Source organism: Pelophylax lessonae (assembly GCF_965119305.1).
Source record: "Pelophylax lessonae genome assembly, chromosome: 13".
In the NCBI taxonomy this organism is placed as follows: domain Eukaryota; kingdom Metazoa; phylum Chordata; class Amphibia; order Anura; family Ranidae; genus Pelophylax; species Pelophylax lessonae.
In genome coordinates, this window is record NC_138780.1 from 172,875,660 (window position 1) to 172,898,363 (window position 22,704).

The 22,704-nt window shown below is 42.3% G+C and overlaps 1 protein-coding gene across 3 annotated transcripts in view; it reads right to left on the minus strand.

Moving 5' to 3' along the window:
- The window catches only part of NIN (ninein), a gene marked incomplete at its 3' end in the record, with an annotated part of 222,156 nt that overhangs the window by 12,160 nt on the left and 187,292 nt on the right, over positions 1–22,704 (minus strand). Inside the window, exons 28-29 of one of the 3 annotated variants that reach the window (XM_082242637.1) lie at positions 17,610–17,789; positions 7,899–8,251 (exon numbers count right to left, since the gene is read on the minus strand). In XM_082242637.1, coding sequence (XP_082098763.1) covers positions 8,189–8,251; positions 17,610–17,789 — 243 coding nt within the window. Of the gene's footprint in view, positions 1–7,898; positions 8,252–17,609; positions 17,790–20,907; positions 20,957–22,704 lie in introns of those variants that run through there. The other 2 variants (XM_082242638.1, XM_082242636.1) reach the window with 2 other exon arrangements.

The window sequence follows — 22,704 nt, forward strand, 5'->3', positions numbered from 1 at the left end:
TTTTTTTAACGAGTAATAGCGGCGGGACTGCGACATTGCGGCGGACAGATCGGACCCTTGACTGACATTTTTGACACTTTTGGGGGTACCAGTGACATTACTGCAGTAATCAGTGCTATACATATGCACTGTTACTGTAAAAATGACACTGGCAAGGAAGGGGTTAATTTTATTGGAGAGGGAGGGGTTAATGCATGCCTGGTGCTTACTAACGTGTGTGGGGGGAGGTGACTGAGTGAGTCAGGGACAGATCGCATGTTCAGCGATGCTGAACCATGCTATCTGTCCCTGCCTGTCATTTAGGAGATCCGCCCACTCTGTTTACACAAGCGGGCAGATCTCCACACTCAATTCCCCGACGATCAGGGAAGAGCAGCGGGGATCGCCGTCGCTCCTCCCCTGGCTGTGACTGAAAACAGCGGGAGCGCGCCTCCGGCGGCGCACGAGCGCCGCCTACAGGGGGAGGAGTCCAGCGACGTAGGTCTACGTCGCTGGACGATAACGAGCCACTTCGCCGCAGTAGCAGCAATGTGAGCAGACGTCAAGTGGTTAAGCTTTGCCAATAAAGCCTGGAAGCGGATTGGTTACTATACACAGCTGCACCAGATTCTGTGTGCACCAGCTTTAGTAAATCTCCCCTATGCAACTTGGCATGAAAGGCCCAGTTCATACCCGAGTGTTTTTCAGCTCATAAAACTTATCTCTGAAGTTTTAAAATGCCCAACAAGCAAAATCCCATTATTTTTCAATGGGTCCTGTTCACATATGAGCGTTTTGTCACCTGAAGCTCAAAAAAAAAGTACATGAGTATCTTTTTTTTGGCAGATTACAAGCGTTTTTTTGTTAGATGTCAATGCCTGCCTCCAAGCACCTGGAAAAAGCGCCAGGAAAAAAACACCTGAAAACGATACGCTTAGGTGTGAATGAAGCTAAAATGTCTCTTCCCACAATTCAAACCATATCTCAGTTGTAGTTAATTCTTTCTACTGAAGAGAAACCTCAAGAAATATTTGTGGTTGTAAGAACTAGTTTTCACCTGGATCAAATGATATGGTGAACTATATTGTCAGGAAAAGCTTCAGGGCCCCCTTAGTGCCGGTTCACACTACTCCGACTTGGTCACCTGACAAGTCGTGCTCCATTCTGTGCAATGGGATTCGTTCTAATAGGAGCGACTCAAGTCGCTCCGACTTAGAAAAAGGTTCCTGCACTACTTTTGTCCGAAGTCGGAACGACTTGCATTGACTTCCATTATGTGAAATCCGTGCAAGTCACGCCAAAGTCGCGGTGCACGGCGACTTGTTCAAGTCGCCCCGAAGTCGTGTCGCCATAATGTGAACCGACTCTTCGATGGATAGAAGACGATGATACAGCCTGGTGATGGCCGTTGTCAGTCTGTTTTGCTACAGTTAGGTACATTTTTTTTAATACACAAAGACATTTGAAATATTACATTCCATATAACCAATTCTTTGTTAATTACACTGAAAGTAACAATCACAAAACATAAGCGGTCATTGCTGCCTTTCCTAAACATGCTTGTTCATGGCTAAAACCATAGTTTTAGTGTTTTGAGTCCCTTACCTGAATCACAGATGTAGACTTCTTCATACTTTCTCCCAGGTCAATGCCTCAAAGTTCCAAAACCATAGGATTATGCCTGACAGCTAGACAAGTATTTTCTTTCTATGGTCAGCAATGGCAGTCTATGACCAGGTTCACGTGATGTGCAGCAAGAGGAACATCAGACAAAATGTTTTAATGTTTCTCCTGGCACTGCCCTACCATTTCAAATGATCTATATATAGAACTTTCTGTCTATAATGTTCCTAATAGAAGTATTGTCACAGCATGGCAGCAGCTTTGACATTTCTAATGTCTCGTCACTGCCATAAAAACCAACCTTCAAAGGAGGATGCAAGGTTTTGCCATTGTGGCTGATGCCCGTTCCATCCTCATGTACTAATCCAGACTGTTTTGGCTAGCCATACTACTTTTACTTGTTTTTTTATTTATTATTAAAGCCTGCTGAAAAGAGACACAGAATCGCTGGAGACAGATGTATTAAGCCCCATACACACGATAAAAAATTCGGCCGGGAATTTTCTTCCGACCTGCCGATTTTCGGCTTGTTAGTATGATGCTTCCAACAACCGACTCTGACTTTTCGGCCGAAAAAATCCTGGTGTGCAGGCTATATAATTTTTGTCGTCCGTCAACACACGTCCGATTTTCGTATCATTAGTACAGATTGACGGGGAAAAAATCTTATAAGCAAGATTAGGCATTCTCAGAGATGAAAAAACACAAAGAAAGCATTCCAACACATGACATCACTTCTAAAATATAATTCTGTCGTACGGGAAAATTCGTGTGCAGTCTAGAGCACATTCCAACCAACAGACACCACGCACTCTGGACAAAAGACGGACGACCAGTCTGTGGAAATTCATTGCCTGCGTACGAGGCTTTAATGTTGCAGCACTGGATGGGTTCACTTTTGTACATTAATCTGCCATAATGTGCTTAATGGGTGTACTATCTACTATGAGTCCAATTTTATTTTTTATTGGCAGTTACCTTCTACTTTAATGGTTTTAAATATTTAATTTGAGAAACATGCTGTTTTGTTATCTGCATAGTAGCTGTTAATTGTTTTTTTTTTTTTTCCTTTAGTTTTGTACAACTAAATGTGGCAGTTCAATCAAAGCCCAACTGTAGCCACATTTTTGGTTCTAATAGACTGGAGAGGAGGTAAAAACATTTGCCCAGTTTTTTGTTTTACTTCTCTGACCCCCATTTTGGGAGATTTTCCCTCACTTTATGACCCAAAGAAGGGGAAGCAGAAGGCAGGGAAAGTAAAATATAAATTCTAATACTTTCCCCTCTCTACTGAAATTGTGATTTTAGGGAGGTGAAAATTTTTATTTTATTTAAAGAAAAAAAAATAATAAGTGCGTCAACTCTTACAGACAATTCAAGTGTATATGATCGAAAATTCAAGACAAATAAGATTCAATAACAAGAGGCATTATGAGAGAACAACATAGACAGTTTTGTATCAAATAATTGGGAGCCATGAAGTCATACGTGTGCGAAGTTAGAGGGACTCGTGGTACCATTAAGAGCTTCAGGCTAAGAAATTGTGATTTTAGTTGGGTCCCATTGGAGTTCTTTCTATACTCACAGGAAGTCAGGGAAAAACTAAGAGGGACATGGACAGAAATAATAAACAAAAGTGGCTATTAAAAAAAAGTTGGAACCTTTACGTAGAGGATATAGAAACATTAGGCACATACCAGCCTATTTAATAAGGCAGTAGCAGAGAAGCTTAGCAGAGCCTATCAAATTTTCACATTTCAGTTTACTATAGGGCTTCCCAAAAATCGTCATATATAAAAAAGGAAAATTGTAGCTAAATCTACCTTTTATTTACAAAACCTTAACTAAATATTCTTAATATAATACAAAATAATAGGCATTTAATGTTTTCTGTTTATTCAGATCGGTGAAGAAACAAAATTTTGATTACTCAGTTACTTTGAATTTGTGTTCCTAAATTATTTAATAAAAAAAAAACACCAGAAAATAGTTAAAAGAATTTTATTTTCCAATAGCATCAAAACATTTTGCCTTTTTTTCTCCCCCCCAAAAAAATCCCCATATATTACAAACTTAGACAAAATCCCATAAAAATAGGCCCATTAATCTCCATGTGCCTGGTATAAAATGTCTTTTCGTGGAAAAAGGTTACAATATTACAAAAGAAAAAACAAAAAAATATACTTCAGGTGGAAGGGAATATCTAATAAATAGTATAAATACATAAAATTAGAAACAAAAATCAGATTCTTTTAAATAAGGTATTTTACACAAAGTATTTCTAGGTATTTCAGTAATTACAATGTACGTAAAGTGTCCATGTCACCTACACATAGTGGGGTGGCAACTTTGTGAGCTTACGTTATATTTATTGTAAAGTAACCTCCAAACTCACTAAGAATGTGTAACATAATTGCAGCAAACCTATAGGTTTAACCCATAAAAAAGGTAACAGTTAAAGTGCACCTGTTATTTTGTAGTTAAAATATGCTTCTAAAATGGAAAAGTAGGCACTGCTCTTGTATTTTGACCCTGGTTATGAAGATTTTAATGCAGCTTTCTCCCAAATATTCTAGGAGGGGTTCTTAGCGCAATGGTGAATTAATTTCCTGCCTCATGATGTCTCTACTCAGTTTCAGTCTCAGTCACTAAGCAGTAGAGCCTTTCCTCTATTCTCTCAGGTAAGTAACCACAGACTCCAATGATACTTTTGGGTGTTTGTCTACAAAGGAGCTCTTCTCCCAGTGACCACGTAAGAAGGGGTTCTTCTCCCAGTGACCACGTAAGAAGGGGTTCTTCTCCCAGTGACCACGTAAGAAGGGGGTTCTTCTCCCAGTGACCACGTAAGAAGGGGGTTCTTCTCCCAGTGACCACGTAAGAAGGGGGTTCTTCTCCCAGTGACCACGTAAGAAGGGGGTTCTTCTCCCAGTGACCACGTAAGAAGGGGGTTCTTCTCCCAGTGACCACGTAAGAAGGGGGTTCTTCTCCCAGTGACCACATAAGAAGGGGGTTCTTCTCCCAGTGACCACGTAAGAAGGGGGTTCTTCTCCCAGTGACCACGTAAGAAGGGGTTCTTCTCCCAGTGACCACGTAAGAAGGGGTTCTTCTCCCAGTGACCACCAAAGTAAAACAACATTTCTGGAACCATGAAGGTAAAGTGTACATTTCTTTACTGACCACCAGGGGAAAAAAAGCACATTTTTTATTTGAGTTTTTTTGCCGAAATGTATTCTCACAAAGAGCGCCAAGCATGGCATATTTTATTATATTTACAAACTGATTGCTGTGAAGTGCAGCTATATTCAATCATAATTAGTAGTGGTTAAATGAGAACTGGTTATTTTCTTAAAGGGTTCCTCTGTAGTAAAAAAAAAGGTTGAGAGACCGTTTTAAAGAAATGGGATATTTAATCCCCACTTATTACGGTAAACATACTAACAGGAGGGGCGAATACAGATTGACTGCGTGCTATTTTCTCCTTCATTGTCCAGTTGCTGGCTAGGGCAGGTTCTGGACCAGGCTGATTTGCATGGCAGTCTGCTTTGGTGTCAAGGAGAAGCCTAGTTCAATAGATTTACTAATTCTTAAGCCCCGTACACACGCAGCGACTGTTGGCCGTATATTTTCGGCCAACGTCCGATCGGCCGATTGTCGGCTTGTTAGTATGATGCTTCCGACAACCGACTGCGACTTTTCGGCCGAACAAAATTTGTTGGCCGTCAGCAGAACGGCCGATTGTTCGTCAGTCAGTACAGATTTCGGCCGACAAAAATGTGATGATCAAGACTGGGCATGCTCAGTGAAGAAAAAACACACGAAAAGTAGACTGAACATGACATCACTTCTGCGGTTGGTTGTTGTTGGCCGACAAAATTCGTGTGCAGTCTAGAGCACATTTCAACCAACACAACACTGAACAAAAGACGGCCGATCGGTCGGCCGACAATCAGTGCGTGTGTATGAGGCTTTAGAGTGTAAAATGTTTCCCCACTGTGTATTTGGGCATTGGAGTTCAGCTTAAAGCCCTACCACATGAAAAAAAAAAAGTAATGAAATTTACCCTAGGTAACAAATTTATTGCTCATCTTTGCAAGGGGATAGGCTGGTGCACAGTACCAGACCAAAGACAGATACTCATCGGTCTTTGATCTGGTAAGTGCCTGCCTACATTTCACGGCTGGAAAGCAGAGGCCATATCCCAATCTTGATAACATGGCTGCTGGTCCTGCACAAATTACAGTGCAGGCATGATGAATGATGAATGACAATGAGACCGCTGAGCAGTAGCAACGTAGGTCAGGAGAAGAGTCTGATGTCCCAGGGTGGGGATTGGGCTGTATAGAGCTTCCCTAAGGGGTGATAAGGAGCCCATTTAGCAAGCGCTAATTATTGTAGACAGGGATAGCAAGGGGGGAAAATGTACTTGACAGCACTTGCAACCATTACTCTTACTGGCCAGATAATTGCATAATGTCATCGCTCCATAAAACATCCTAAATACTATGAAATTATTAAGTTGCAATAGTACTGAAGGTTTTAGGAAGCGGTTTATGACTAACATCCCATTAGAGCCTCCATCTGTTGTGCTCTCTCCAGATCGTCTATTACATCATCACTTTGGAATTAGATCTCTGCCTATTACACCCAACAGTTCCACCGCCTTGCCCATGGATCTTTAAACTCCCTCCAGCTGTTGCCAAACTACACGTCCCATGAGGCATTGTAAAACTCTGACATTCACAGACATGATGGGAATTCTAGTTCCTGATCAACTGGAGGGCCATAGTTTGAAGACCCCTGGCCTAGTCTATCGTAGCAACAGGCACTTTGAAGAAAGAACTTAAAAATAATCTCTAATCAAATTGGAAATTCTTGCATTTAAACTTACATGGGACCCACGCCACATGCACAAGACTGGCTAAATGTAAATCTCATTTTGTCTGCAGCTTCTAATAAGAAACACCCAGATTCCCGCTGCTAGTCAGATTATGGAATTCATGCTTGGGTTTAGAGCAGAACTAAAACCTATCGAATTGACGGGTCCAAATAAAGCTACATTCCCCGACATTGCTGGGAAAGATCACTATCACATTTGCTTTTGCACTTACAGCGGAGTTCCGCCCCCTTCCTTAAAAAAAAATTAAAAGTCAGCAGCTACAAATACTGTAGCTGCTGACATTTACATATAGTAGAACTTCCCTGTTCCAGGGAGCCCACGAGGTCGGCACCCAAAGCCGATTTATGTATTGGCTCTTGGGTGCCGCCGCCATCATCCAGAGTAAGGGAACCCGGCAGTGAAGTCTTCTGGCTTCACTGCTGGTTCCCTGCTGCGCTTTGTAATTGGCCCAGCGGCGGAGGAAAAAGGAGGGGGCCGAACTTCTGAGGACAGCACCGCGGCGCTGTCTCCCAGGAAGTGGGGAAGGGTACCTGTCAAAAACAGGTACCCGTTCCCCCCTCCCCGCTGAAAGGTGCCAAATGGGGCACCAGTGGGGAGGGGGGAAGCAGATCAGCGGAGTAACATTTTTGAGTGGAACTCCGCTTTACCCAAACTGTCAAACTACCAAATGGCTGGTGTAATAACTGATCACATGTGCAGCACCAGGGCAGTTTCAGATCAAACAGAGGCTAATGCCCCGTACACACGTACCGATCATCGGCCGAACGATCGGCCGTCTTTTGTCCAGGGCTGTCGTGTCTGGTGAAAACTGCAAAAGACTGCACACGAATTTTGTCGGCCAACAACAGCCGACTGCAGAAGTGATGTCATGTGATGGTTAACTTTCCTTGTCTTTTTTCTTTTCTGAGCATGCCCAGTCTTGCAAATCTGCTGATTGTTGGCCGAAATCTGTCCTGACTGGCGAACAATCAGCCGTTCTGGTGTTGGCCAACAAAAATTTTAATGCCTGCACGACAGATTCTGTTCGGCCGAAAATGCGCTGTCGGCTGTCGGAAGCATCATACTAACAAGCCTACAATCGGCCGATCGGTCGTCGGCCGAATATTTACGGCCGACAATCGGTACGTGTGTACGGGGCTTAAGTTGGCAGATTTCTTGGCTGAAAAGGATAGGAGGGTTTAGTTCCATGTGAAGTCAGATTGAGGGTAACATTTCCTACACCTGGGTTTTGTTTTGGGTTTTTCTTTTCTAGTGACATATACACATTTTAATCCCTTGAGACTTGATTCAATAGGTTTATTTTAAAGAATGAAATAGTGACTTTTTGTTCCATCACATTTGCAATATTTGACATTTTTTTTTTTTTTTTAACAATGCACAAAGCTTTAGACCAAAAAAACAAAGGCAGTGCTTACATTTCCCATCCTCCATCTTTACATTAATTAGACAAAAGGTGCAGTTGAAGCCCTTATTACTTCTGCATGTTTTCATGAACCAGATCACAAAATAGCCACCCCATGCGACTAGAAAAAAAAAAAAAAAAACAGTTAAACTTTAATACTGCAAAGGTTACAGAGAAGGTACAGCCAAGCCAGCTGGGCTTCCAGCTCTCAACAAGGTTTCTCAGCTTATGCCAGTAGTGTGTTAGGTAGGTTAGCGTTAGGTGCTTGTTAGAAGCCACTTTTTTTTTCAGAGGCGGCCAATCCGTCTGTAAGAGTCAGCGTGCAATGCTCGTTGCTCCGGAAGCAAGGCCTGAAGGGAGAAATGCAATTGGTACTTTTCACCCTGGTTTGACATGGTTGCAACTTGCAAATATGAAACATGCAATACTTTCAGCACCAGGGGATGAGCTGTACGGTACATGCAGGGAGGGCAGCGGACTTCTGGTGACAGAAAAGTGTCAGACATGCAAAGCCAAGTCAACTTATGCACAAACCCAAAATGTATTTTTTGGCATGGTTGGCTACATGCTTCACTCTTTACTGTTTTCTTACGGGAATCAGTCTGTGAATCTGGTGCAACATATCCCACCTGGAGATCCTGCCAGTAACAGAATTTCTGCACTGGATCTGACAGTGCTTAACTGCTTTATAATGAGCAGTGTTGTCAGCTCGAAAACAGGTGTATGTCTAAGAGCCTGGTGCAGGTCGGAGCCGTAATCCAGAAGCGTGCAAAGTGTGAGAGGATTGACCGCACTCTGGTAGAGATATTTCTTGAAATCAAAGATGTTTCCTTTATTGTTCCAATAAAATCAAGTGACAGACAGTGTACAAGCAGACAAAGGTTGACGCGTTTCACAACATTACCAGTCGCTTGCTCATAACCACACTTGATTTTATTGGAACAATAAAGGAAACATCTTTTATTTCAAGAAATATCTCTACCAGAGTGCGGTCAATCCTCTCACACTTTGCAGTGTTGTCAGCTCGCCATGCACACTCAGTCATGTGACCTTTGCGTTTCTTATCCGTGCATGCCTCCTGCAGAGCTAAATGGCAGTCAACTGAAGAAATGCACATAATAGGCCTACAACTTTGTAGCAATTTACAAGGCAGCAGCTTAGGCTGGTCATAAATGGATTGTCCCTGCTGAACCAGCCGAAATATGATCAACCTATAGGCAGGCTGCTTGTACTGAAGTTGATCCATCAATAGACTTAAGTACAACCAGCCTGTTGGTTTTTTTTGCATACGATTACTGCTAGGGGCTATAGCAACACAATTGCAATGCGGGAGGCATTCCCCCAACGCAGACTCTGTTGATAGGGGAATTGACTGATTTTCTTACCTGTAACCTTTGGTTGCAGAAAAGAAAATTGCAACATCTATGGCTTGCCAGCCAAATCAAGGTAGTACTGTTACTGGCACAATCTCCAGGTAAGAGCCTTATTCACAAAAAACAATTTACCTAAGAAAACCGGTGTATACATTAAAGGCAGGATTCCACACATGCTAAAAAATAGAGCGGATTTATATACACTTTTACAATTATCTACCTTGGGCTTCATATAGATAGGGATCAAATCAATTTGGTTTAGAGGGAACTTAGCAGGTCAGAAAACCAGGAGCTGACAGTTCCAACATTTTTTTTTATTTTTTTTAAGACCATCTACAGGATCAAGTCTCTCATCCCTGCCTATAGGGATGAGCTCAGCCAGGTTTGAATCCTAGTCTGAAGCCGACTGAGCTATTCCGCCAGGAAATGGTGACTGAGCCCCATCAATCATTAGAGGCTGAGGCATTCATGGCTGCAGGGCATGCCTTAGGGCAGGGATCCTCAAACTACGACCCTCCAGCTGTTGTGGAACTACACATCCCATGAGGCATTGTAAAACTCTGACATGCCAAGACATGACAAGGCATGATGGGAATTGTAGTTCCTGAACAACTGGAGGGCCATAGTTTGAAGACCCCTGCCTTAGGGGCTGTTTATGATTGGCAGGGCACTGTGACAGCTTCCTGATAGTATAGTTCAGTCAGGTTCGCACAAGGATCCAAACATGTCTAACTTAATCCATTCTTGCCAACTTAGTGAGCTTCTGACTCAGGAAAAGTATGCAGCCAGTGGAGCGGAAGCTTAGGACCTGCACACGTGTCTTGGGTGAGTAACTCACTAAGGAGGGAAACCAAGATGGAAACAAGTCAGTAGAGCCAGATTCCTGATTTCATGACAAGATTACCTTTAACTTGGTACATTCATCCTTGAAATCTGGCAGGTGCAAGAGAACTTCTATTCACCATGATGGGGGTCATATGTTATACACTAAAAAATACATGGGGCAAGCAGCACACGGCTGTGTCCCTGCACCCTTTCGAATGCACACCATTGTTGACAGTCCCCATCCATGCATAAAGAATTATTCTCTTCCTCACATGAATAGAAGAAACCTGCATCCACCAACAAGCATCAAATCAAGGTGGGTTTTGCAGGAAATCAAATAGTTTGGATTTGAAACCCAAAAATATGAAGTTTCGTCAACTTCCAAATAAGTCACAGAAGAAGTGGTAAACTCTCTAGCTCCATAATATTGTAACATTACATTATAGTAAAGGGCCACTTAACAGATTAGAAGCTTTGTAAAAGATTTTATTTTGTAAATGTTTAGCAGATTACCTGGAATGATGCCATTTAACAAAGGGGTCCATGTACTAAAGCTAAAGAGTGCAAAATCAGGCTCACTTCTGCATAGAAACTAATTGGCTTCTAACCTCAGCTTGTTCAATTAAATAGGAGCTCCAGGTACCAATCAAAAAAATCAAAAAAAGTCAGCAGCTGGGTACCTCCACTCCCCCTCAAAAATGCCAATTTTGCAAGAGGAGCAGGGGACGAGTAGTTAAAGAAGAACTTCCCCTTTTGGGTGGTGTTCCGCTTAAAGGTTTAATTTGGCAATAAAACCTGGAAGCTGATTGGTTTCTATGTAGAAGTGTGCCTGTTTTTGCACCTTTCAGCTTTAGTAAATAAACCCCAAAGTTTTATAAGTATAAAGGTGATAAATACTTTGTTCTTATATTAGGAGCAATTTTTGGTTTAGGTATACATTGCTCATCAGCAGGAATATCACTTTAAATAGCATAAAGGAAAATTTAGAAGTTGACTAAATTAGAATTAAAATGTTAAAAGAAAATAAACATTTATACGGTAGACACTAAACAAGCAAAGAGACATCAATACAAAAAAGCAACATGACAGCAATTCAATGTGTTAGCATTAGCAAGCAGTTAATGAGCAAGAATCGTTTTTATGGATTATGCAGAGTAAAAGGACTTGTTTTAAACCTCTATGGGCATTTGTCCTAAGCTGACAGATTTGACTGGAAGGACAGAAATATGGTAGTGGACATGTGATATGCACGTGTTTGCCCCACGTCAGTGGCTCTCCAAGTTGAAAATGAAAGAGAACAGATTTCGAACATGGAACTTCAAAAACAAGTCAGCAATGGCAGTTGCCATGTTTCTTTACTGAAAATTGTAATTTAAAAAAAAAAAAAAAATCTGAGTTTACAGTATAATCTGGTTTAAGAGTACCATGTGTTCTACTGCTGGACAGCAAGATATAGTATCTCACAAGAGTACACCCCCTCACATTTTTGTAAATATTTTATTATATCTTTTCATTTGACAATACTGAAGAAATGACAATTTGCTACAATGTAAAGTAGTGAGTGTACAGCTTGTATAACAGTGTAAATTTGCTGTCCCCCCTCAAATTAACTCAACACACAGCCATTAATGTCTAAACCACTGGCAATAAAAGTGAGAACACCCATGTGACTCGTTAGTGTTACAAGGTCTCAGGTGTGAATGGAGAGCAGGTGTGTTAAATTTGGTGTTATCGCTCACTCTCTCATACTAGTCACTGTAGGATCAACATGGCACCTCATGGCAAAGAACTCTGAGGATCTGAAAAAAAATTGTTGCTCTACATAAATATGGCCTAGGCTATAAGAAGATTGCCAAGCCCCTGAAACTGAGCTGCAGCATGGTGGCCAAGACCATACAGCAGTTTAACAGGACAGGTTCCACTCAGAACAGGCCTCACCATGGTTGACCAAAGAAATTGAGTTGCACATGCTCAGCGTCATATCCAGAGGTTTTCTTTGGGAAATAGACATACAAGTGCTGTCAGCATTGCTGCAGAGGTTGAAGGGGTGGTGTCAGCCCATACACTGCATCAAAATTGGTCTGCATGGCTGTCGTCCCAGAAGGAAGCCTCTTCTAAAGATGATGCACAAGAAAGCCTGCAAACAGTTTGCTGAAGACAAGCAGACTAAGGACAGGGATTACTGGAACCACGTCCTGTGGTCTGATGGGACAAAGATGAACTTATTTGGTTCAGACGGTGTCAAGCGAGTGTGGCGGCAACCAGGTGAGGAGTACAAAGACAAGTGTGTTTTGCCTACAGTCAAGCATGGTGATGGGAATGTCATGGTCTGGGGCTGCACGAGTGCTGCCGGAACTGGGGAGCTACAGTTCATTGAGAGAACCATGAATGCCAACATGTACTGTGACATACTGAAGCAGAGCATGATCCCCCTCCCTTCGGAGACTGGGCCGCAGGGCAGTATTCCAACATAATAAAGACCCCAAACACACCTCCAAGACTACCACTGCTTTGCTAAAGAAGCTGAGGGTAAAGGTGATGGACTGGCCAAGCATGTCTCCAGACCTAAACCCTATTGAGCATCTGTGGGGCATCTTCAAATGGAAGGTGGAGGAGTGCAAGATCTCTAAAATACACCAGCTCCGTGATGTCATCATGGAGGAGTGGAAGAGGACTCCAGTGGCAACCTGTGAAGCTCTGGTGAACTCCATGCCCAAGAGGGTTAAGGCAGCACTGGAAAATAATGACAGTTTGGGCCCAATTTGGAAATTTTATCTTAAGGGTGTTCTCACTTTTGTTGCCAGCGGTTTAGACATTAATGGCTATGTTGAGTTATTTTGAGGGGACAGCAAATTTACACTGTTATACAAGCTGTATACTCACTACTTGCATTGTAGCAAAGTGTCATTTCTTCAGTGTTGTCACATTAAAAGATATAATAAAATATTTACAAAAATGTGATGGTTGCACTCACTTTTGTGAGATACTGTATATATGAACTGTCTGCTAAATTATGTTGAAATGTTATCATGTAAATAGAGACACCTAGAGTTGCTTGAATTTACCATTGGCAATCTTCCAACATGGGCTTGGAACATCCCAAACCTTGAGGACTTCGGTAAGCTTTATCTTATTTTGGGACCCTACCCACTATTTAGTAGTGTTACCCATTGCATTGAAGGTCTAAAGTCAGGTTCACACTATTCCTCAGCTCCAGTGGGAGCCGCTGTACTAAGCATGCAAGGTTAGTTCAGTTATCGCCCTGTTGTGTTCCGACAGGGTGATGGCACCCTGCCAGAACACTCTGATCAGAGCTCTCTGCCATTTGGCGTCTGTTAGATGCTGGTTTTCCATCATGCATGTCTGACAGAATCCAGCCAGCTTCTGTCTGACATACACGCAGGCCAAACGTTGGGCATTTTTTTTTTTAAACTGCCCGTTGTCTCGCAACATTTGACCCATGTGTACCCGGCTTAACCTTATTGGGTGGGGCCAATACACAACTTTCAAGTTCATGTTTTTGCATAGAGCCTTGCCTTTAAAGTGGTTGAAAGAAGCATGAGGGTAAAAAACCTTCAACCTTTTACAGAGTGCTGCTCCTCCCCCAGTCCCCCCCCCCCCCAATACTTGAGCCCTTGGCTCTCCTGGATCTCCCTCTTATTGGCTGAGACAGGGCAGCGAAAGCATGTGTGTAAAGCTGTGTCTTTCTAGAGATACACAGGCGGCTTGGGAGCGAGCACACACCAGTTCCCCCATAGCAAGCAGCTTGCATTTGGGGGCACTCAGCACTCTATCTACCCTGTGAAAGAAAAGAGGTCTAGATTTACCCAATTCTGAAGCTTCACTGGTCCGGTCATAATATTATTGGGTCCCAGCACCGGCTTCAGTGTATAGAAGGGACAGCTGGAAACCGCTGCCCCATAATAAGCCTATGGCTGACATCGCCAAAGGATTTGCAGCGGTTGTTGCTGCCTCTCCTCTGCACTGAAGCCGGTGCTGGGATGTATTAATGCGAACAGACCGGATCGACTTCAGAATGGGTAAGTATAGGCATCTTTTCTTAAGCAGGGTAGATAGAATAGTCTTAAAATAGGGGTGGAAATAGGTTTGAATTTTAAAGTATAGTATGTTTACGTAGGTGGCTTAGTGGATAGCACTAGGGTCATCAGTTCGAATCCCAACCAAGGCACTACCTGCTTAGAGAGCTTGCGTGTTCTCCCTGTGCCTGCGTGGGTTTCCTCCACGTACTTCAGTTTTTTTCCCCACACGCCAAAGAAATGTTGATAGGTTAATTGTCTCTAGTCTAAGTTCGCTCTAGTCCGTGTATGTATGTGAGTTAAGGGCCTTAAATTGTAAGCTTCTTGAGGGCAGGGATAGATGTAAATGTATGGTATATGAAGCACTGTGTAAATTGTTGGCGCTTTATAAATACCTGCAATAAGCTGCTAGTTCTAGCCTACTTAAGAGTTGGGTGAGTTTTCTAAATGCACAAAATGTATAATATATGAAAAAGCACTGTGTAAATTGTCTGTGCGAAACAAACACCTGTAATAAATAAAATATTAGCAAGCAGTAAAAATACTTTAAAACAAGCCCTCACTGACCGCTGTAGCTACTCTGGGGTAGAATTGAGGTTAGGATCCGCTGTTGCCATACATTTGCAGCAAATCCCCATAAATCTCAAAAGTTCATGAACTTTTGGCTGGAAACTTTGCAGGTGCACCGCCAGGCATAAGAAAACGCTTAGGTTTATTCCATTTTTATTAGTTTTGCAAAGTAGAACAGTGTTATACATATAGAAAATTCCGGTACAAAAAGTACAAGCTGAAAAAGCTCATGAAACAAAGAAAACCAACAGCGCCCTACAGGGCAAGAGTCAGAGAGGGTGAATCAGGACAGCATATCTTGGGAGGCAACAATACAGTCCACCAAGCCCAGAAACTTATAGAAATGTCGAAATGAAGGCCACAGCCAGTGTAACCAAAAAATGTGTATAGTATAGGGGTCTCCTAGAAGGCAGTGATAAAAATATCATTGTAAGTCCAGGCCAGAACCCTTCACAAGGGTCAGGGTGACAATCCTGTCTGGCGGCATTGCTATACCAATAAGAAACGTATTGTGGATATGTGTACACGAGAGAAGATAGAAATTGATGATATGGAAGGACAGGAAAAGAAGAAGTAAAAATAAAAATAGGGGGTCGGGGGAGGGAACTCGGCACTGCCAAAAAGGAGCTCCCAAGCAGTGAAACGCTGGGTTCAGGACAATTATCCACAGAAAGCCTGTCAATTAAAACAGACGGCGAAGTCTGAAGAGTACCTGAAATAAGTCCATATGGTCCATGTTAAATTATAGGCTTCCGACTTGCCATTTTCCCAGGAGACCATCTGCTCTAAGTGACATAAGGAGTCCATCTCACAAGCCCAGTCAAGTAGAGAGAAGGAGACCAATTTGTGCCAGTTACAGGAGATAACTGTATGTGCAGCAGTTAAAAGATGGAGTAAGCCCCTCCTATTTTCCTTGTAGAATCCTGGTAGCCTAGATAAACAGGGATAGTAGAAGTGTTGGGAAATCGATCGCCTACTAAGAAAATGCTTATAATGCAGTGCATAGCTTTTGTTCCAGGTCAGTTGAGACAGATGAGCAAATAATTTGAAAGAAAGGATAACCAATTTTGGCATTGGTACATGTCCCCAATGCCAGTGCCTGGTTTTCTTTCCATGCCTTTGTGTCACATTGCTTGCCCGCCCTACAAAAAGTCAGAACTGAACAAGAGTCACACACCTCTCAATAGCCTTTAATATTGTTTTAAAAACTGTTGCAGACTAAAATAGAGACTTTATAATCTATATAGAAAGTAAACAGAGAAACTGCCATTTCAGTGCTTCTGCTATGAACTTTGTAGCTGCAGGTATTGTAGATTAACTAATCTTCAAAGAGGTCAGTGAGGGTTTCTTTTAAAGCCCTTTTACGTTGCTTAAGAGTATAAATAATTTATTGTCGATAGCCTGCCCACAGGTGCATTTTAATATTATCCCTCTACTAAAAAGAAATCTTAACTGCTAAAAAAAAAAAAAAAAAAAAATGCAATGAAAAAAGGCAAAACGGTCACTAAAAAGAGACAAAAGTTGCTTTGAGACTAATATAGGGGATTTGCCATGCATTGTATAAAGTCACTTGCAGAATGATGGGTAAACTGCACCAATGTAGTTGTCCAATGACTGCATGCTAGGATGATTGGATCAATTTCTATAGGAAACTGGCATAACCAGAGAAAAATTTTACTAAAAAGTAGGGATGCACCGAATAATCGGCGGCCGAACATTATTCGGCCGAAAATAGAAAAAAATAGCACTTTCGGTGTTCGGCCGAATAAGTCAAAAGGCCGAATAATTTTGTGCCGAATAATAGGGCTGAACGATAGTCGATATGATATCGACTATCGTTCTGTGGCCGTAGGCGATATTCATATCGCCGAGGTCACGATATTTACAGGGGGAAGGGACTCGGAGGAGGACAGGAGGACAGGAGGACTCTCAGACTTCCGTGAAGCCGGGACACTTCAGCGGTGAGCATACATTACATTAATCACTCGTGCACTGCAGCCCGCCCCACACATTCAGTGAGTCTTACTCTCCTCCCTAGTTTTTTCAATGGCACATTCAGGAAGCCAATCACGCCGTGATTAGCTGCACAGCGAACCAATCACGCGTGCCTGCACACCTGATTGGTTCCGCTGTGCCGCTACTCACGGCGTGATTGGCTTCCTGAATGTGCCATTGAAAAAACTAGGGAGGAGAGTAAGACTCACTGAATGTGTGGGGCGGGCTGCAGTGCACGAGTGAGTAATGTATGTATGCGGCTGTGCTCCTTTCCAGGCTCCTACTAGTCCACCTCCAGCCTCCTACTACCACCACTATGAGAGACTGTCTGTCACGGTATAATCTGATCGAGTCCACACTGACACTGACTGACTGTCACTGAGTAATTGATGTTACCACATTAACCCTGACCTGCCCAGTGCCCTGTATCTGCAATTAAAATTTATAAGGCTGCCTGCATGCTTCCTGATTTCCATTCCCAGCATCCTTCCCAATCCCTACAGTGTCACTAACATTAACCCTATGGTACAAGGATGCAGTGTGCACTGAATCCCATTCCCTACAGTAACATTTAGGGAGAGAGAGAGACATGAGAGGACAAGAGAGAGAGAGAGAGAGAGAGGACAAGAGAGAGAGACATGAGAGGACAAGAGAGAGAGTGAGAGGACAAGAGAGAGAGAGAGAGAGACACGAGAGGACAAGAGAGAGGACAAAAAATTGGAAAAATAAATGGAAAAAATGCAAAACACCGCGTTCGGTATTCGGCCTTCGGCCTTCGGCCAAACATTTTATTATTATTCGGCTTCGGCCAAGAATTTCATTTCGGTGCATCCCTACTAAAAAGGTGTAGGACTGTGTGAGTGTAAAATAAAAAAAAAAAAGTGTAAAAGGATAGGAAGGACACTTACCTGTGGAGAATTGCCATCGGCGCTGCGGTTATCCAGAGCCGCCCGCAGCTGCTGGTTACTCCGCTCTGCCTGCTGAAACTGTTGCTGGAGCTGCAAGTACTGATCTCGCGGCACGGTGGCACAAGCTTGCTGCTGGAGCTGAGAGTGGCTATGGCTCAGGCTGGTCGGTGAGTGCAGCATCTGCAGTACAGACAGTACACATTACAGATCTAATACTCTACACCCCTAGGCTTATTCAGAAAGGTAGGTCAAAGAACAGTGTCAATGTTATGCACGGTAGCCAACAAAGAGGTAGATTTTTTTCTGATTGCTTGTTATGGAAGACTGGTATATTCAGTCTCTCCAACATTCAAGCGCATCATCTTTGTGCTGTTTCTCTCTGGTGCAGGGGTCTTCAAACTATGGCCCTCCAGTTGTTCAGGAACTGCAATTCCCAGTCATGTCTGTGACTGTCAGAGTTTTGCAATGCCTCATGGGACATATAGTTCTGCAACAGCTGGAGGGCCATAGTTTGGAGAGCTCTGCTGCTTCACTCCTCCTATCAGCATGAGTCACTTCTGACAAGTTCTCCAACACATGAGATAACGTAAGCTCAAAACTTGTGTTGATTCATTTTGCATGCCAAATGCTTACCTAAAGCTAGATTAGCCTTATGGAGTAAGGTAAGGCTGCTTCTATGTAATGTTTATTCTGCCCGCTAAATAAACCTATCGATTCAAGTGATCATCATGGACCTGTTTTTGAATTATCATAGCTGATTGCTGGACAACTTTTACATAACAGAATTGTCAAGAGAAGTAAGATACTCAGGTGCGTCCTTTTCATAATAGTCATTGTTGGGATGGAGCAAGGAGATTGAACTTGGGTAGAAGCCACAAAAAAGAGACTCAACCAGCGAGCATACACAAAAGCTGAAACCTTACTTCTCAATAGTCTTTGCTTTTAAAGGTCAACTCTTTCCTAAAAAGATACTTCAGATTTTTGTGGCTTCTTTTATCGCTCAGGGAACCCCATTGGTGAGTTGTCCACTAGGGATTTCCAGCTCTATTACCAGAACACCAAATGATGGTCATGAGAATCCAGATGCCAGAAAATAGGCCTTTTGTTTTGGCTAGCTGCATAAAAACTAAATTATGTAGTAAAATAGCGCCAATAGCGCCAATCTGGTCTAAAGAAAAGCTGAATTTCGTTCCTAGTAAAAATTCCTGGATTTTGCTGTGAACAGTTTTTTTAAATGATCTGCAGTGTCCACACAGAGAAAATGAACAATCGTGCAGCAATGGTGTTACTACACATCAGACAATATGCACCACACATCAAAAACCATGCAACACTCACACCACAAAACGCTGCTGGTCGACCAATACCTAGCTTACCGACTGGTTAGAATTTAACATGGCCATTGGAACTAAAAAACGCAAAGCAGATTGTTTTAAAATGTAGAAGCCCTTGAAACTGCTAAATGAGCACGCTAGCACCGTAACTAAAGTGGAAAAGCTCTTCTCCAGAACTGGACCCTCTCCATTCCTATTGACCACCCCTTCACTGCATCTTCATAACAAAGCAGACATTGCATTGTAATTGTCAAGCCCACCCCCCCATACATAAGACATACCTGTCTGATTAGTAAAGGGGTGGCCACACACAGGTGCTAAAATGCATTTCTAGTAGAATATTTAAAGCCCAATTTTATCACTTAATTTTGAATGGAGGAACAGAAGGTTAAACACCTCTGCTAGGTTTTATTGGCCTCTCCAGAGGCTGCATTGTATAATATTTTATACTATTAATTATTTTCAGGCCACAGAATAGATTTCCACTGTAAGCATGTTCCCATGAATGGATTATGTATATACAATTAATTTGGTTAAGTAATTATTTTCATGATTTATGTATTTGAGATTCTTGGCCTTCATTTATTTTTAACTCCTATTTTAATCGATTTTATGAATATTTTTTAATAACTCCTATTTTAATAGATTTTATGAATATTTTTTAATAACTCCTATTTTAATAGATTTTATGAATATTTGTTATTACTGTTAATTTTTTCTGCAGGTCATTGATGAATCTTAAAGAAATTGGATGAGTGTAGGATTTTTATTATTTTTTGCAGCCATTTGTGTACTAATATCATAATTGTTTTGTATGGGGAGCAAGGAGCATCCAGAATAATGCAACTGTTTATTGAAATTTTTAAAAACACAAACAGCTTGAGCCAACACGTTTCGGGGGACCTGCCTCCCCCTTCTTCTGAGCAGATGGTACATGCGTGGGCCCCATGGCAGTACCACAATTTCTTGTAATGGCAGAATGCCAGCTTGTGTGATGCAAAGGCAGCAAGCTGCCTCTACATCACAAGCCGGCATTCTGCAATTACAACATATTCTGGTGCTAAAACAGAGCCAACCTATCTCTTAGTGCATGCAACCCTGAAGAAGGGGGGTAGACAGCTCCCCCAAAATGCAAGGGCTCAATCTGTACTTTTTTATACTTGCAATAAACTATTGTATTCTCCCATCTAGGGTTGCATTGTTCCGGCACTGGGCGCTCCTCCCTCCCCATTCAAGTATGGTTTCTGCTAAAGTGACAGCGCTGTCGCACCAGTAAGGTAGCAGCTCAAACCTTCAAAAGGAAAAAAAAAAAAAAAAAAAACATCCACCCGCAGAACCCCTAAATAACTACCAGTAACCATTTAAACCAATCCAGCACATTCTCCAGCTTAAACTTGCCATATTTTTGTGATTTTGAACTAATTTCTTTGGTCTGGGGTGCGCAATGGACTTTTTACACAGAAAAGTGGACAAGCCACAAACAGGTGCAACAATGTTGTTCTAGTTGAATATTTTAAAGCCCAATTTGTACCCTTTTTTTTTTTTTTTTAACGTTTTGAATAGAGTAGGGAATAGTTATAACCTCGCCAAGAAGCAAAAACAGCAATAAAAACACATTTTTAAATAGAGTAAACAGGTATTGGATGGCTGACCAGCTAATCAAATTTTCTACAAGTTCATCATGAACAAGAGGAAATTGAAAAAATGTATGGCCAGCTTTAGTCACCAGCAGTATCCTTCGAGAGGTATAACAGGTTTCCTACTTTGAGAATAAGTTGAAAGCCCTTACATAAATTCGAAATTTTCAAATGTTGTGGATTTTAAGTAACACTATGGCATGCTAGGCAGGATCTATGTAGATGTTGAGTCTTGTGACTTGATAAGAGGAATGGAATATGAAGATGAACACCATGAAGGACGCATGGGCATGCAGTGTTACAGCAATAGCATTGATAAAACTTTACCATCGATCTCAGAATCAGAACTGCACCCATCTCTGAGATTTCCTGAGGTCTATACACAGGGAAGGCACAAAACAGGGAGACACAAATGCAACATTTCATGTGTAAAAAAATATATATATCTGAACACCTAAAACTGCAATACAACAATCACTGCAGCTGTCATATGACAAACTCCCCTGTGAAGGGTACTGGTAATGCTTCGATATACAAATACATTTAAGACAACTATCCACTTCCAACTTTATGGTAACAGTTTGGTGAAGGCTCTTTTCTGTTCCAGTACAACTGTGCCTCTATGCCCAAAGCCAGCTTCATGAAGAGATGGTTTGAGGAGTTTGGTGTGGCCTTCACAGAGCCCTAACCTTAACTCTACTGAACATTTGGGATGAATTGGAATCCCAATTGGAAGCCAGGTCTTCTTATCCAACATCAGTACTTGACCTCACCAATGTTCTTTTGGCTGAATGGGCACAAATCCCTACTCCAAAATCCTGTGGAAAGCCCTCCCTGAAGAGTGGAAAGGGCTGAAGGTTGGTGTTTTTTGTTAAACAGGTTCACCTTTTGGAACGTGTAACATGTTCCAGCAGCTGCAGCCATCCTGTCCCCTTTAATACTCCCCAGTGACAGCGGGCAGGTATCTTCTCAAGGTGCCCGCTGTCACTGTTTGACGTCATTTATTCACAGTCCTCTGTGAATGGGAAACCACAAGTCCCGACAGCCTGTCGGCTTGTAGTTCAATGTACTACTATGGCGCTGTAGAGGGCTCTGGTAGTTCATTTATTCTTCCTGTCAGTGTGCATCTGTCTGCCCGTACGATCTGCTGATGGCGGGTGCAATGCTTTCCAGGCTCCAAGTAAAATAAATAAATAAATGCACTTTTTTTTTACCTGCAAAGAGATGTGCATTTATTATTTATATATTTTTCGTTGTAGTACTAACAGCTTCTCTTCTTTGTGCATCTCATCCATGCCTATAAGTTAGTCCTTTCTCTGAATATTGCTTATCCATAGGATTGAATGGGGCCACGGCATTCATGCACACTTGTATTTGTGAGTGAGGATGTTTTAGGGAGAAAGGTAGAGCAGCACCAGGCAATCGCCTAAATGTGGAAGAAGGCAAGGCTGAACTCAGGAGTGGGAATTAATAAAAAGGACAGGTTTACTAAAAGGGAACTTGTGTTTTAAAGTGACAGCCAGCATTCCCACTGAGATCTGTGCCCTCAAGCTGGAGCTGCATTGTATATTTATTGTTCCCCCCGTTTTTAGGGTAGAACATGAAACATGCTCCTGATCCTGCAGCCGCCCTGCAGTCGATCTTCTCCCTGTACCTGCTGTCACTATTTGAAAACAGTGCGGCCATGCGGGGCTCCGCCCACATGGCCACATGATTGATCACAGATTCCTGTGAATCATTGAACTACAAGTACTGACAAGCCTTTGCAGCTTTGCGTAGTTCTCAATGAACTACCAGGGTGCTGCTGTGTGCTTAAGTAGTTCACTGAATCTTCCCATCATGATCCCCTGATGACGTCAGCGTTGACTGACGAAACGTACGTCGGGAACGTGAGACTGTACACTTCCGGGTCTGAGGAGCGCAGGCGTGGAGCGGCGTCTCCTATTCCCAGCTATTGACTCAGATTTTAAGGCGTTTATCTACTTGGATTGTAGTAAGTGCATTTTATTTCAATAAAATGATCCTCTATGAGTAAATACTGCACCATGAGAGCCTGTCTTGTCATTTCCCTATCTATGACTTGGTTCCTGAATGCTCCATCGTTTTGGCTTTTGCACTCATGCC